The sequence below is a fragment of the Sylvia atricapilla genome, chromosome 1, assembly GCF_009819655.1.
Source record: "Sylvia atricapilla isolate bSylAtr1 chromosome 1, bSylAtr1.pri, whole genome shotgun sequence".
Taxonomy (NCBI): Eukaryota; Metazoa; Chordata; class Aves; order Passeriformes; family Sylviidae; genus Sylvia; species Sylvia atricapilla.
This window is the reverse complement of record NC_089140.1, coordinates 15,037,827-15,050,493: the sequence shown is the minus strand read 5'-3', so window position 1 is coordinate 15,050,493 and position 12,667 is coordinate 15,037,827. Positions and strand designations below refer to the sequence as shown.

Genomic DNA, 12,667 nt, shown 5'->3' with positions numbered 1-12,667 from the left:
TAATAGAAATATTAGTTGATAGGAGACAACATTTATTTTGTTTCCTGTGAGTAAACTCTTTTTCCACAGTAGTAGTTTTTAAATTATTCTTAAACAGTGTGTTTCCACATAATTTGTTACATGTGCAGGGATTGTTTGTATTTCATTCAAAACAAATCAGATCGTGGCATTTGATAGTAGTAGTTGAAGGAATATAATTAGCTTTGTTGTCTCTTTAGGAAGAAGACATGTTCAAACAAGATTAGTTGAACCAAGAGCCTCATCACTGAACAGCGGAGACTGTTTCCTGTTGTTAACTCCACATTTATGTTTCTTGTGGGTAGGAGAGTTTGCAAATGTCATAGAAAAAGCAAAGGTCAGTACTGTTGTGAGGTTTTGTTTATTATTTATTTTTGGAACCATTGCAGTATATATCTCTGATGAAATTGAGCCTTAGTGCCAGTTCTCTCAAAAAGTGGCTTGTAACTGACAGTCTGTGATGGGGAGATACGCAGAGTTCCTGAAAATATGTTTTGGGTCATGCACTGAATGAAAGCTGACGTTTGTGAAGGAGTGTGTAGCTTGTGAAGCTGCAAGAGAAAAAAGGATATCCTCAGGATACAGACTGAACTCCAAAAAAAATAGTCTGAATTGCAGGATGTCCTTTTTATTCCCATGTCCACTGAGATCAGTCTTGCTTTAAGGCAAATGAAAGAATGAATGCATTTCTGTAACATTTTTTTCTAGTGTCTGTTTATTTAGTGCAACAAATAATAACCATTTCTTCTGCTATTTACTATATTATATCTCATTTGCCTTCTCACTGAGCAAGAATATTGCACAAGTATTCCAAAGACTTAAGCAATCCTGTTCAGATAACTGTTAATCTCTTAGGCTTCAGAACTTGCAACTTTAATTCAGACAAAGAGGGAACTTGGCTGTAGAGCTTCTTATATACAGACTATAGAAGAAGGAATAAATACCCATACCCACGCAGCCAAAGACTTCTGGAAACTCCTTGGTGGACAGACAAATTACCAGTGTAAGCATTGTTATAGTTACAGTATCTGATGCTCTACCACAATAAAATAGTAGAGTCAGTTCTCTTTAGTAAAGAAAGTTGGAAGTTAATTTTTTTTTGTTATTTTTGACAATCTTTTCCTTAAGCTGCTGGAAGTCCTGAAGAAGACGAAATGTATGAAGCTGCAATAATAGAAACAAATTGCATTTACCGCCTTGTAGAGGATAAACTCATTCCTGAGGATGACTACTGGGGAAAGGTGCCAAAATGTACCCTGCTGCAACCAAAAGAGGTATTGTGCTACTTACTGCTCCTGTGGTGAGTGCAGGAACATGCAACTGACAATGACTTGCAGTAACTGCAAATGCTATCCCTAGCCAACTTTTCCTCTTCCAACAACCATTTCATCCATCTAAGTCAGAATAAGAGCAGGTTTCTAAAATGAAGGCATGATGCATTTTCTTGAAAGTATTGAAGTTACTGCCTTTTTGTCCATATTGTGTGTTCTGTCAGCCTTCCCTGGCTGTGGGACAAGGCATAGGTCTAAATGTCAGAGAAAGCTGCTGAAACTGGACAGCTATCAGACGTGTAACAGAACCAGGTTTTTAGCAGTAAGAGCTCTCTAATTTGTTAGAGACTTTAGCCACCTAAAGATACACCTCACGGCATTCCCCCTACTTGGTTCTACTCACCCTCAAAAACTGGACATCACAATGCAGACCACTGGCCTGTCCTTCCTTGCATTGCAGTGCTACTTGTTAGTGTCACTGAAGAAACTCATATTTGGAGGAGTTTCGGTTCAGTACAAGGAAACTGGAGGATCAGGGTATGACCTAACCTAATGGCAGGTTGAATTTTTGTTGTTTGGTTTTGATTTTAGGTGCTGGTGTTTGATTTTGGCAGTGAGGTATATGTATGGCATGGAAAGGAAGTTACTTTAGCACAAAGAAAAGTGGCATTCCAGCTGGCAAAACACTTATGGAATGGCACCTTTGACTACTCCAACTGTGATATAAATCCTCTGGACCCAGGAGAATGCAATCCCCTCATACCCAGGTATTGTAACTGAAATTTAGTCTCATTGCAGATACTTAGTTTTCTTGCCCTGTTTTTAGAGTGTTTCATTCGATTCCATGTCTTTTGTTCCCTTGCACAGAAAGGGACAAGGACGCCCAGACTGGGCTGTATTTGGCAGACTCACAGAGCATAACGAGACAATACTCTTCAAGGAAAAATTTCTTGATTGGACAGAACTGAAGAAACTCAATGAGAAGAATTCTAGTGAATCTCTTCACCAGAAGGTGCATATAATAAGCATGCTAGGTATTTCAAACTAGATGACCTAGTTGGGATGGCAGCCAGGGAAGCTTGTGCTCAAGAATCAAGAGCACATTTTTTTATCTTGTGGGCTTTGACCTAGAGGTCGCTACATTAGCTCCTACAGCAAATCCACAGAGTTGTTTTGTATTATTATTTATAGATTATAAAAGAATTATACTTTATATATAAATATAATAATATATTATATGTTATTTATTATTATTTATATATGAACCAGGCAGCTCAGTGAACACTGCTGAGGTGACTTTAATAGAGCATCAAACAATGACAAGATACTAAAGTACTGAAATATGCAGGAGTCAAAATGTTTGACTGGAACTGTGGGGAAAGAAGAAAAAAATGCTGTGCTCAAAGAAATCTCTCCTCTGTGTTTTCTGACAGGAAGAATCCAGATCTGACTCTAAACCATACGATGTCATGCTAATGGTAGCTGTGCCTCAAACAACTGTGGGCACGGTCTTGGATGGAATGAATATTGGCCGGGGTTATGGACTAGTAGAAGGAGAAGATGGGAGGCAGTTTGAAATTATCACAGCCTCTGTGGATGTCTGGCACATCCTGGAATTCGACTATAGTAGACTGCCTAAGCAAAGCATAGGGCAGTTCCATGAGGGAGACACATACGTGGTGAAGTGGAAGTACATGGTGAGCACTACAGGTTAGTGAACAATTCACTTTTATCCTGCTGAAACATGCAGAAGTGCAGCTAAAACTCCTGCTATTAGTGGTGAGAATCCAGACCTGGATTTCCATGAATATGAGACAGCTTGAAAGGTTAAAGATGCTAATTTAGCCTTCCCGTGTCATTAAAATGTAAAGTTTCATATTTTGTTTAAAAGACAGCAGTAGAAAATAAAGAAGTTGTAGTTATTTTTTATACACTTAATGTAATGCTGTCCATCTCTCCTTTTACCCACAATTGGTGGTGTACATGTCCACAGGACAGTTCATTAAGCCAGAATTATGCCTACAGCTTAACACCAAAATAAGTAGGCAGCTGGATTAATGGCAGCGATCTGAATGTCTTGCAAGTGAGGTAGGCTTAGAAACAAGAAAACCTCTGCTGGTTATGGAGATCAGTAACAATGACAGGAAGAGCCCTTGCCAGCTCATTGCCCTTGCTGTCCCTTCTGTTGTTGCTGGAAACCCTTTGATCTGGATTTGAGGCTCAGCAGTGTTCTGACCGAGAGCCTGAGAGCAGCAGGTAAAACTCAAGAACCAGCCAGCTCCATAAGCCCATTGGAACTCTCTCTTCTGTCACTAAACTAAGAATTGGTGGGTTTTGTGGTAAGTTAAAGACAAATAGTCTAAAACTGATTGTTCCAAATAGCAGTATATTAAAGTCAGTTGAAAGTATCAAAAGTTATACAGCTTCAGGCTTTTAGCCAAAAAAATGTAGGTAGGTCTTAGTCAGGATCGTTGAGATCAGATACTGGCAAATCCAAGAAAAATACAAAAGCTTGTAAGTCTTGGGAGAAGTGGGTAACACTAGTACTGAACTGTAAACAGACTTCTAATCCAAATGGATGAAAACATATTCCATCACTCCAAAACAGAATAAATTTTTATGTAGGAGGCAGTGCTTTTATGGGCTGAATGTACAGATAAGAATGAAACCCATAAATTTTAGAAGTGAGTAGTGGTTTGAGTATTCTTAACTTAAAAAAAAAACCAACAAAAAACAAAAAACAACAGGATGCTTTCTCCTAAGTGTTTCAGTTGGATGCTGCTCGGCACTGCTGGAATCAAGGCAGACGTTGTAACATTTTTTTAAAATCTGTTTTTAAACTCTTGAGTTTTTTTTAAATCTTCAATTTAATTCTGCCTGCTTATTCCCTATTCACTGGAAAGACTGCAATATTCTATAAGTGTGTTGTAAATTTCACTTGCTGTAAACATTATTTGCTTATCATAACAACTAAATACCGATTCTTAAGGAAAAAAAAAAAAAAAGCAGCTGCTCTCCTGCTGCCAAAGAACAGTGCGTAATGTGGAAAATGAGCCATAATGCACTCTTCTGGTAGCATTACTGGACATGCCATTTCACATGCAAGCTAGCTCAAATGCTGTCAGTTACTTTTCTCCAGATAGTACCAGGTCTTTTTACATCTCTTTCTACAGTCAACACAGGCATCTCTGCCTGTGGGCTTACATCCACCTGAGGAGACAGTGCCAGCTCTGCACAGGGACGCTCTGACTTGGAGACCTAATGTTCCTCCAACTGCACGTTTTTTCTTTCCTGTTCTGGATGGGATAGTGCTGAGTTGGCAGATGAGATTAAACCATGTGGTGTTTAAACCTATAGCCAGAGTACTTTCTTCAGCATGTGCTCTCTGTTTCACAGTTGGAAGCAGACAAAAAGGAGAGCAACAAGTACGGGCTGTTGGAAAAGAGAAATGTGTGTATTTCTTTTGGCAAGGAAGGCATTCCACAGTGAGTGAGAAAGGAACATCAGCACTCATGACAGTGGAACTTGATGAAGAGAGAGGAGCACAGGTGAGCTTCCTAGATTGCAGACCTGGTAAGATTTGCCTGTCTGTATACTGATGAACAGTAAACAGGAATTACCTTTTTTGTCTCCTCCCTTTCTGTAAATATGTTCTTGCCATTACAAATAGCAGACCTCAAAACTACTTTTGACATTATTCCAACTGCCAGAGACACGTAAGCTGTTTTATGGATTGTCATTCCCAATGCTGCTTCTAAGGATATTGCTGAGAAAGGCTGAAGGAGGAGGTCTTTTCTCCCTTCCCTGCAGGAATAGGTGAAGTACAGTTACACAAATTCATGCCGTCCTTTCAAGTACATGTTCAGATAGCAGGACTGTCTTCCTAGTGTTAAAGAGAAGCACTTTCTGCAGGCCAAGGCAAAAAAATACATTGGAAATTTTTAATTTGTTAATTCTGTAATTACAAACTTATTGCAGTGTTTGCAGAGATTCTAGCAAATGCAGTTTGAAGCTGAGAGGACAGGATAGTTTGCTTTGTCTTTAGGCAGACTTGGGCTTTGCTGTGGCTTCACTATTACCAGCATACAAGGTGGGTGGTTTAAAGTTAGTTTCTGTACCTTGATCCTGCTTTAATTAATTTTTAAACAGCAACATAGAAATGACCAGCAAGACATGAGTTCATAGAGGAGAAATACAAGGGCCCTTGATCAAGAGTGTGAGAGTCTCTGCAACATAGCTGTTTTAGGAGTTGGCTATATCAGTTTCATACTCCAAAAGCAATGTTTAGTGAGCAAAGACCATGCGTGTTATCATAGAAACCAGTTTTATAGCAAATTTTGAACCTACTTTAGTTCCTGTGTTACCTCCATAATGGTTTCAGTGAACATCGGTCGAGGTGGACAGGTTCTGTAAAAATTCATAAATTTCAAAAAATGGTTAGTTTAAACCAATTTAAATTAAAGTTCATTTGGTATTCCATTATCCTCTGAAACTCAATTGTTGGATTCCAGCTAGAGGTTGCTTTTATTATGCAGGCCACATATGGAACCCATTGCATGCTGATATATGGTAATTTAAACAATAGTCAGCAGTTGTAAAGTAGAAGAAAAGCCATCTTCGTGGGTGGCCATAACTATATAATTTTTAATAATCCATAGAGACCAGTCTTCCTGAGTCTGTATACTTGCATTATTTTTTTAATGAAGAGTGGTGCTTTCAATTTCCAGGTACAAGTGCTTCAAGGGAAAGAACCACCATGCTTCTTGCAGTGTTTCCAAGGAGGGATGATTGTGCATGCTGGAAGAAGGGAAGAGGAAGAAGAAAATGCACAAAGTAAATTATAGTTAGTTAAGAGTTTCTGCCCCAAACCCCTTTTTTAGCTGTTGTGGAGGGCTTTGTACTCAGTCTCAACTACCATACTCGGTAGAAAAGAAAGATAAATGAAACTCTTGAGACAGCTTTGCAATGCTTTGTTTCAAGGTAGCCTTTTTCTTCTTTGAGCAGAGAATGGATTTTGTCACCGCAGAGCATGCTGACTTGATTGTACTGATACACATATAATTTTTTTAGTTTGGTTTTACTTAAGCCAAGTGCCCATTTGCTTTAAAGTATGCTCTTTTCTACACAGTCTAGCGAAGGAAAGTGTTTTTATGAGCAGCTCTTCTGCTCCAAAGAAAGTTCTAAGGTTTTATTACCCAATCATTGCTTTACATATTCTTTGAATGCGGTAGTTGAGGTAGAAGAATTTCAATGGAAGTGTAGCTTGGAGATGTTCCAGTTTTCACTTGACTGTGACCTGATGTTCCTAAGGTGCAGAGGGGAAGAGGAGCTGAGTATGAGGAATACTGTGTTTGTTTCCCTTCTTCACCATATGAAACAGCAGAACTTGACTCCTCTGCTCTGTTAAGCTCTTCAGCTCTCAGTACTTGTACTCTTGTAGCAAGGTTTTAGAAGGCATCTTTTCTGCCTGGGGTCTCTGAAGTAATGTTAGCCAAACCTGGTTCTTATCTAGTTCATTCTGTCACAGCATAGGCATGCAGTAGGTGAAATTCAACTAGTATGAGAACAGCTGTTCCAGAGCAAAATTCAAATTCCTTTTGACTTTTCAGTCCCGTGTGATTTTATAATAGTGCTGCACTCTTCCTGTCTGCTCCAGGTGATTGGAGGCTTTATTGCGTGCGAGGAGAAGTTCCCAATGAAGGAAACTTACTTGAAGTAGCATGTCACTGCAGCAGCCTGCGTTCCAGGACATCCATGATTGTCCTCAATATCAACAAAGCTCTCATCTACCTGTGGCATGGCTGCAAAGCACAGTCTCACACCAAGGATGTAGGAAGAACAGCAGCCAATAAAATAAAAGAACAGTGAGTGTCTGACCTATATTTTGGAGATAATTATATAGACTACCAATTTTAAAGTAGTCTTACTCAAAGAATATTCTAAATAAATCAAGCTGTCCTCTAAGTGCAAATGCAGCATGTGCATGCTTAGTCAGGAGGAGGAGTGAAGGTTGGTTGGTTTGGTAGAGTGGAGAAAACTCATATCCTGTAATTGCTTTTACTGGAGGTCAGATGCATTTATTATGGTTTGAATGGTTTGAATTGGAAGATTGGAAGATCTTAAAGACCATCTAATTCCAGTCCCCCTGCCATGGGCAGAGATACTTTCCACTAGACCAGGTTGCTCAAAGCCCCATCCAAGCTGTCCTTGAACACTTCCAGGGATGGGGCATCCACAGTCTTCCTACAGTACTAATTTTTATTAAAACAAAGTTGTTGTCTATTTGGAGTGAGATGCTAAACATCTGGATAGCAAGTTAAGGTGCATTTGATAGGAGGATTAGAATCCAGCCTTGTGAATAAGGAAGATGAAATTAACTTGGGAAAGCATGCAAGGAGGACAGCAGTCAGTGAGAATCCCTACTGAGAACTCATGTGAGCATCTCCTTCACTCTGGGAATGGGATCCAAACGCTACAAGAATTGATGTTGAAATTCCCTGTCTTGTTTTTTGATAATTTTCTAAAGTGCCTGTGTTGGCAGGAACTGTGCAATAAGTCTATAGGGTGCTTTTGGAATGCAAATGGCCAGCAGGTTTGTGTTAGGTATGTTGGGGGCAGGAACACTGAGTTCACTCTTTCTTTGTGTTTTGTAGGTGTCCGCTGGAGGCAGGGCTGCACAGCAGCAGCAAGGTGACGATTCATGAATGTGATGAAGGGTCAGAGCCCTTGGGATTCTGGGATGCACTGGGGAGGAGAGATCGGAAGGCCTACGACTGCATGTTGCAAGGTAGACCTGCCTTCCTGGCTTAGGCACTCGCATTTTACTTTACTAGTCTGTGGTGTTGTCAAATTCAATGTAAAGTTTTTGAAGACTTCTTTGGTAGTTGACTTCTCCAGAGAAATGCTTCCAAAAATCTTACTGAGTTAAGTAATACTGTTCTAGAAGGAAAGTGCTGGAAAACCAAGTGTTTCATTTTGTTCTCCCCCGCTTCTGCTGCCCCTCTGTTTTCAGGCAGCACAGAGCAATAGTTAACACTGTTACACATATATTTTGCTTCTCTTCTGAAGGGATTTAAGAGGCAGTTCTGCACGCATTCCCGTCCAGCCTTTGCTTTGAAACTGCCAACAAAGGTAGCAGGGGAATTGATTTACCAAGTGGAAAATTTGTCAGCTAACTCTGAGATGGGCTTGCTTCACTTAAGCTGCAAAACAGTCGTTTATGAAATGGCTGATAGTAACTAACCAGGATCAGATTCAGACTGATGGCAGCCAGCCACTCAGCTTGACTTCTTTACAGCTGTTGCTAGTCCCTCAAGACATCTGGTTGTCTTTCCTGATTTTTCAAAACCCAGAAAATGTACAGTCACTTTTAAAGTGTCTTGCTAGTTTTTACAATTAAGTCTAACATTTTTTTGTTGTGACTCTTCTTAATTTTTGTTCTTTAAAGATCCTGGAAAGTTTAATTTCACGCCCCGCCTGTTCAGCCTCAGTAGTTCATCAGGAGAGTTCTCAGCCACTGAGTATGTTTACCCTTCAAGAGACCCTGCTGTTGTCAACTCCATGCCATTCTTGCAAGAGGATCTTTACACTGCCCCACAGCCAGGTATGTGCTTTAAAATGCTTAAGTAACAAGAAAACAGATGCCTGTATTTTGCATCGGGCATTGTTACAGTAATTGTAATCAACTTTTGATATACCACAGGAAAATGTGTGCATGTGATGCTTATACACTACTAAGCAATAACAGTAATTTTTCCATGATAAAAATGCTGAGAAATAATCAAATGTATGTATCCCAGAAGCTTGCTGTAAAAATACACTGCTTATATCAGAGAATCAAAGTCCAGCTGAAGTTTAGCCAGATGGTTAGCAAAAGGGATTAATAAGATGTGAAATGAGCCTGTTGTGATGCTGGCAAGCATATAAGACTGGGGCTGTTATGGGGATTACAAAAACTAGTAAGTGGCTAATGATGGATTTGTTATTTTCTGACTGTGTAGCACTCTTCCTTGTTGACAATCACCACGAAGTGTACCTGTGGCAAGGCTGGTGGCCTGTGGAGAACAAAATCACAGGATCAGCTCGGATCAGGTGGGCTACAGACAGGAAATGCGCCATGGAGACGGTGCTCCGGTACTGCAAAGGTAACAGACTGCTGTGCCCCTCTGCTCTGAGTGTGTCACACCTGTCCATGCCTTCTACCCTGAGCTGAAAGGTGCCCCCCATGCTATCAATAAACATCGGTTTATTTGAAGATACATTCTCCACTCTTTCTTAGCAAACCATTTGTCCAATAACAGCATTGTTCCCAATTGCCAAGATACTCTACTGACTACTCTCAGTGGAAAGGCTTTATTTATTGTGTTACACCTCACAATGACAAGTTAACAGTTTAAATATTTTCACTTAAGCCTCCAAGCTTAAGCTTGGTTGTTGGCAGGACACTTCCACTGAGCATACCAGAAAGTTTCATTTATCTCATTTACCTGAATTTGGCTAATTTCAGACCATCACACTCTGTTTATTCTATTCCAAGTCTGTTTTTGTAAGATAAGAAAGGCATTGGGTTAGAAGTAGCCATTGGGAATTTTCAGCATATATGTTTTAATCTTTGCAGTCAGATAAGTAAAAGGCAGGTGTAAGAATACTGAAAAACATGTTAAAAGGTCCCATATTAATTTAAAAGAAATCCTGGAAAATGTCTTCTTTCTGCCTTAAACTGCTTCAGCTTTTCAGGAAAAAATTAAATACCCTTAGGACGTAAACTTTGGATAGTTCATGAGATTGCAAAATACTGTACCGTTTGTAATTTCTCTCTCTCTCTTTTTTTTTTTTTTTTTTTTTTTTTTTTTTTTTTTTTTTTTTTTTTTTACTGTTTTTAGGAAAAAATGTAAAGAAGCCCCCAAAATCCTATCTAATTCATGCTGGCCTAGAGCCTCTGACATTCACTAATATGTTCCCAAGTTGGGAGCATAGGGAAGACATCGCAGAGATCACAGAAATGGTAAATCTTTTCATTGCATAATCTGTTTCCTGTTGTCAGTAACACTGATTGTTTCCACTGTCAAGCCCCAAGATCCAGAGGATAAACTTAGAAAAAAATACAGCTCAGAAATCTGCACAGAGAGAAAACCCAACACCACAGCTAAATTCTGTTTGGGAATGTGTAAAACAGAGGCATTGCTGTTTTGTTTTTCATGTAACTTCACATATTCTTGTTTGTTTTTGGTTTTTTGTTTGATTTGGTTTTGGTTTGTTAAAAACTGAAGGAAAGTGATACCTGAATCATCTCTTAAAAAGAGATGTGCTAGAGTTTGAGCTTAACAGAATAGCTTTTTCAGTCATGCAGCAGTTCTGGTCTGTTCCTCAGATCAAAGTGCCGAGGAGCCAAACACCTCTCAAAGGATCACCTGGCTCCAGGGGCTCTGTTACTGACTTCCTCACCTGGGATTCAGAGTCACAGCCAAATTACATGTGGCTGCTTTGAAAGCTTTCAGTCAAGGGACATCTCAACACTAATGACATTTTCTGTTTTTTAAGTCTCCTGCAACCATCCTTAGTAAAAAATGCTGGCTTCATGACTAAACACAGATTTCAGCCTTAAACTGAGATTCTGGGAGTACAGGATATCCTTCTCCTAAGTGCAGACCTGTTTTTAGCTGTGAAATTGTCGTAGGGCTGGTCTGTTAGCCTGTGTGCACACCTGGGCATACAGATTTGTGCTCAGGCAGGGCAGGTTATCCCATGCCATCTGCAGATGGCCATGGGCACAGTTGATGGTTTCAGCATTATGATTCTGTTCTTTGTTTTCTCCTCCCAGGATGCTGATGTTTCTAATCAGATAATACTTGTAGAGGATGTGCTGGCCAAGCTGTGTAAAACGGTGTATCCATTAGCAGATCTCTTAGCTAGGCCTCTACCTGAGGGAGTTGATCCACTGAAGCTTGAAATTTACCTTTCAGATGAGGACTTCGAGGTAAGGAGAGCATAGGTGCACTGTTACTCTGTGCATCCATGCCTAACCATGCAAGAAAGTCTGTTTGCTGGTTGTGCTACTCATGGTTGTTTTTGCTAATAGGACATCCTCTCATTTTAAATGCAGGTTGCATTGGAGATGACAAGAGAGGAGTACAATGCACTGCCATCTTGGAAGCAGGTTAACCTGAAGAAGGCAAAAGGACTTTTCTAGGCCATGTTTATGGAAGTGAGCACTAAATGGATTTCCACTCTCACTTTCTGTGTCCTTTAGAAGAATTGTACCCTACATTTACAGAAGAAATTTAAATAATTTGAAGTTATTAGTGACTACCTATCTGGAGGTGTGTAATATTATAATAAAAGGCCAAGAGAACTCTTTGAAAATGGAATTCAGTTTTGACTCATCAAGGTGTTTAAGCTCTGTTCTCCTATGCACTTAAACAGTAGTTTCTTGAGCTACTACTGCAGGTGTCCTTTGGCTATATCCAATACTTGCCATTTTTGTTTTTAAAGAAGTTCTCTTTGTAAAGTGTTATTTTGTTAGTTTGTGGATTACAAAGAATTTATATTTATATACACATAGAACAAGTATGTATTTAACAATGCAACATATATTCACTTTCAAGACTTCCATGTCAAAACTACAGGAAAGTAGCTGGATGGCAGTTGCTTGTACCAAATTAGCTATACCACCAATATGTATCTCCTTTGCATTCTGAAAAGTTTCTCTTTGCAATAGTTAATGAATTGTTCTCAGTGCTGCTTCAGGTGCTAAACCGAACAATGCATTTGTATTTATAGCATGGATTTCTTGAGAAACTATGCGAATCAACCTTTATACTTTATTATCCAAAAATGTATAGTGCCTTGTTTTTTGTGTACAGTTTATATACAAAAAAAAAAGATTGGTCTGCATTTTGAAGATGGCTTACAACAGTCTCCTATGTTACTTTTATAACAGTAGAAATAAAAACATCTCAGTTTCTAATACTTGTTGTAAACATTAAACATGTCTTTTGTGATATAAGAACCGAAAGTAAAAGCTTCTAAATAAACTCTTAGCAATGCTCTGACTTGTCAGAATTTGTACTGTAATCTGTACTAGCATTGGAACCTTCCATAATATAGTATTTTCTCAAAATATTTTAATCTTAGATGTCTGTGGCTATTGTACAGAGTTATAATTTGAGAAGCAGATAATGTAGAAAATAATTGATGTATGAGATAAAGTTGGGCAAAACTTTAATGCTGAATGTTGGAACATGTCAGTCACACAACTCTGTATTCTTTGGGTTTCCCTGTTTTGTATATGAAACCAAAATTATTATGCTGGTTTTCAAAATTTGAAAAAACCTTTTCAACCTTTGTGCAATTGGGAGTAAAATTTGAATTGAAAATGA

At 39.1% G+C, this 12,667-nt stretch overlaps 1 protein-coding gene across 14 annotated transcripts in view; it reads left to right on the top strand.

Annotated features, from left to right (window-relative positions):
* Positions 1-12,667, top strand: part of SVIL (supervillin) — a 101,920-nt gene extending 89,253 nt beyond the window's left edge. For 13 of the 14 annotated variants that reach the window (XM_066315400.1, XM_066315427.1, XM_066315409.1 and 10 more), the window contains 15 exons: positions 219-355; positions 874-1,021; positions 1,147-1,292; positions 1,881-2,056; positions 2,157-2,301; positions 2,723-2,999; positions 4,686-4,837; positions 6,017-6,122; positions 6,946-7,153; positions 7,943-8,076; positions 8,737-8,892; positions 9,290-9,433; positions 10,172-10,293; positions 11,110-11,265; positions 11,392-12,667. In XM_066315400.1, coding sequence (XP_066171497.1) covers positions 219-355; positions 874-1,021; positions 1,147-1,292; positions 1,881-2,056; positions 2,157-2,301; positions 2,723-2,999; positions 4,686-4,837; positions 6,017-6,122; positions 6,946-7,153; positions 7,943-8,076; positions 8,737-8,892; positions 9,290-9,433; positions 10,172-10,293; positions 11,110-11,265; positions 11,392-11,478 — 2,294 coding nt within the window. In that variant the 3' untranslated portion in view covers positions 11,479-12,667. Of the gene's footprint in view, positions 1-218; positions 356-873; positions 1,022-1,146; positions 1,293-1,880; positions 2,057-2,156; positions 2,324-2,722; positions 3,000-4,685; positions 4,838-6,016; positions 6,123-6,945; positions 7,154-7,942; positions 8,077-8,736; positions 8,893-9,289; positions 9,434-10,171; positions 10,294-11,109; positions 11,266-11,391 lie in introns of those variants that run through there. The other variant, XM_066315467.1, reaches the window with a different exon arrangement.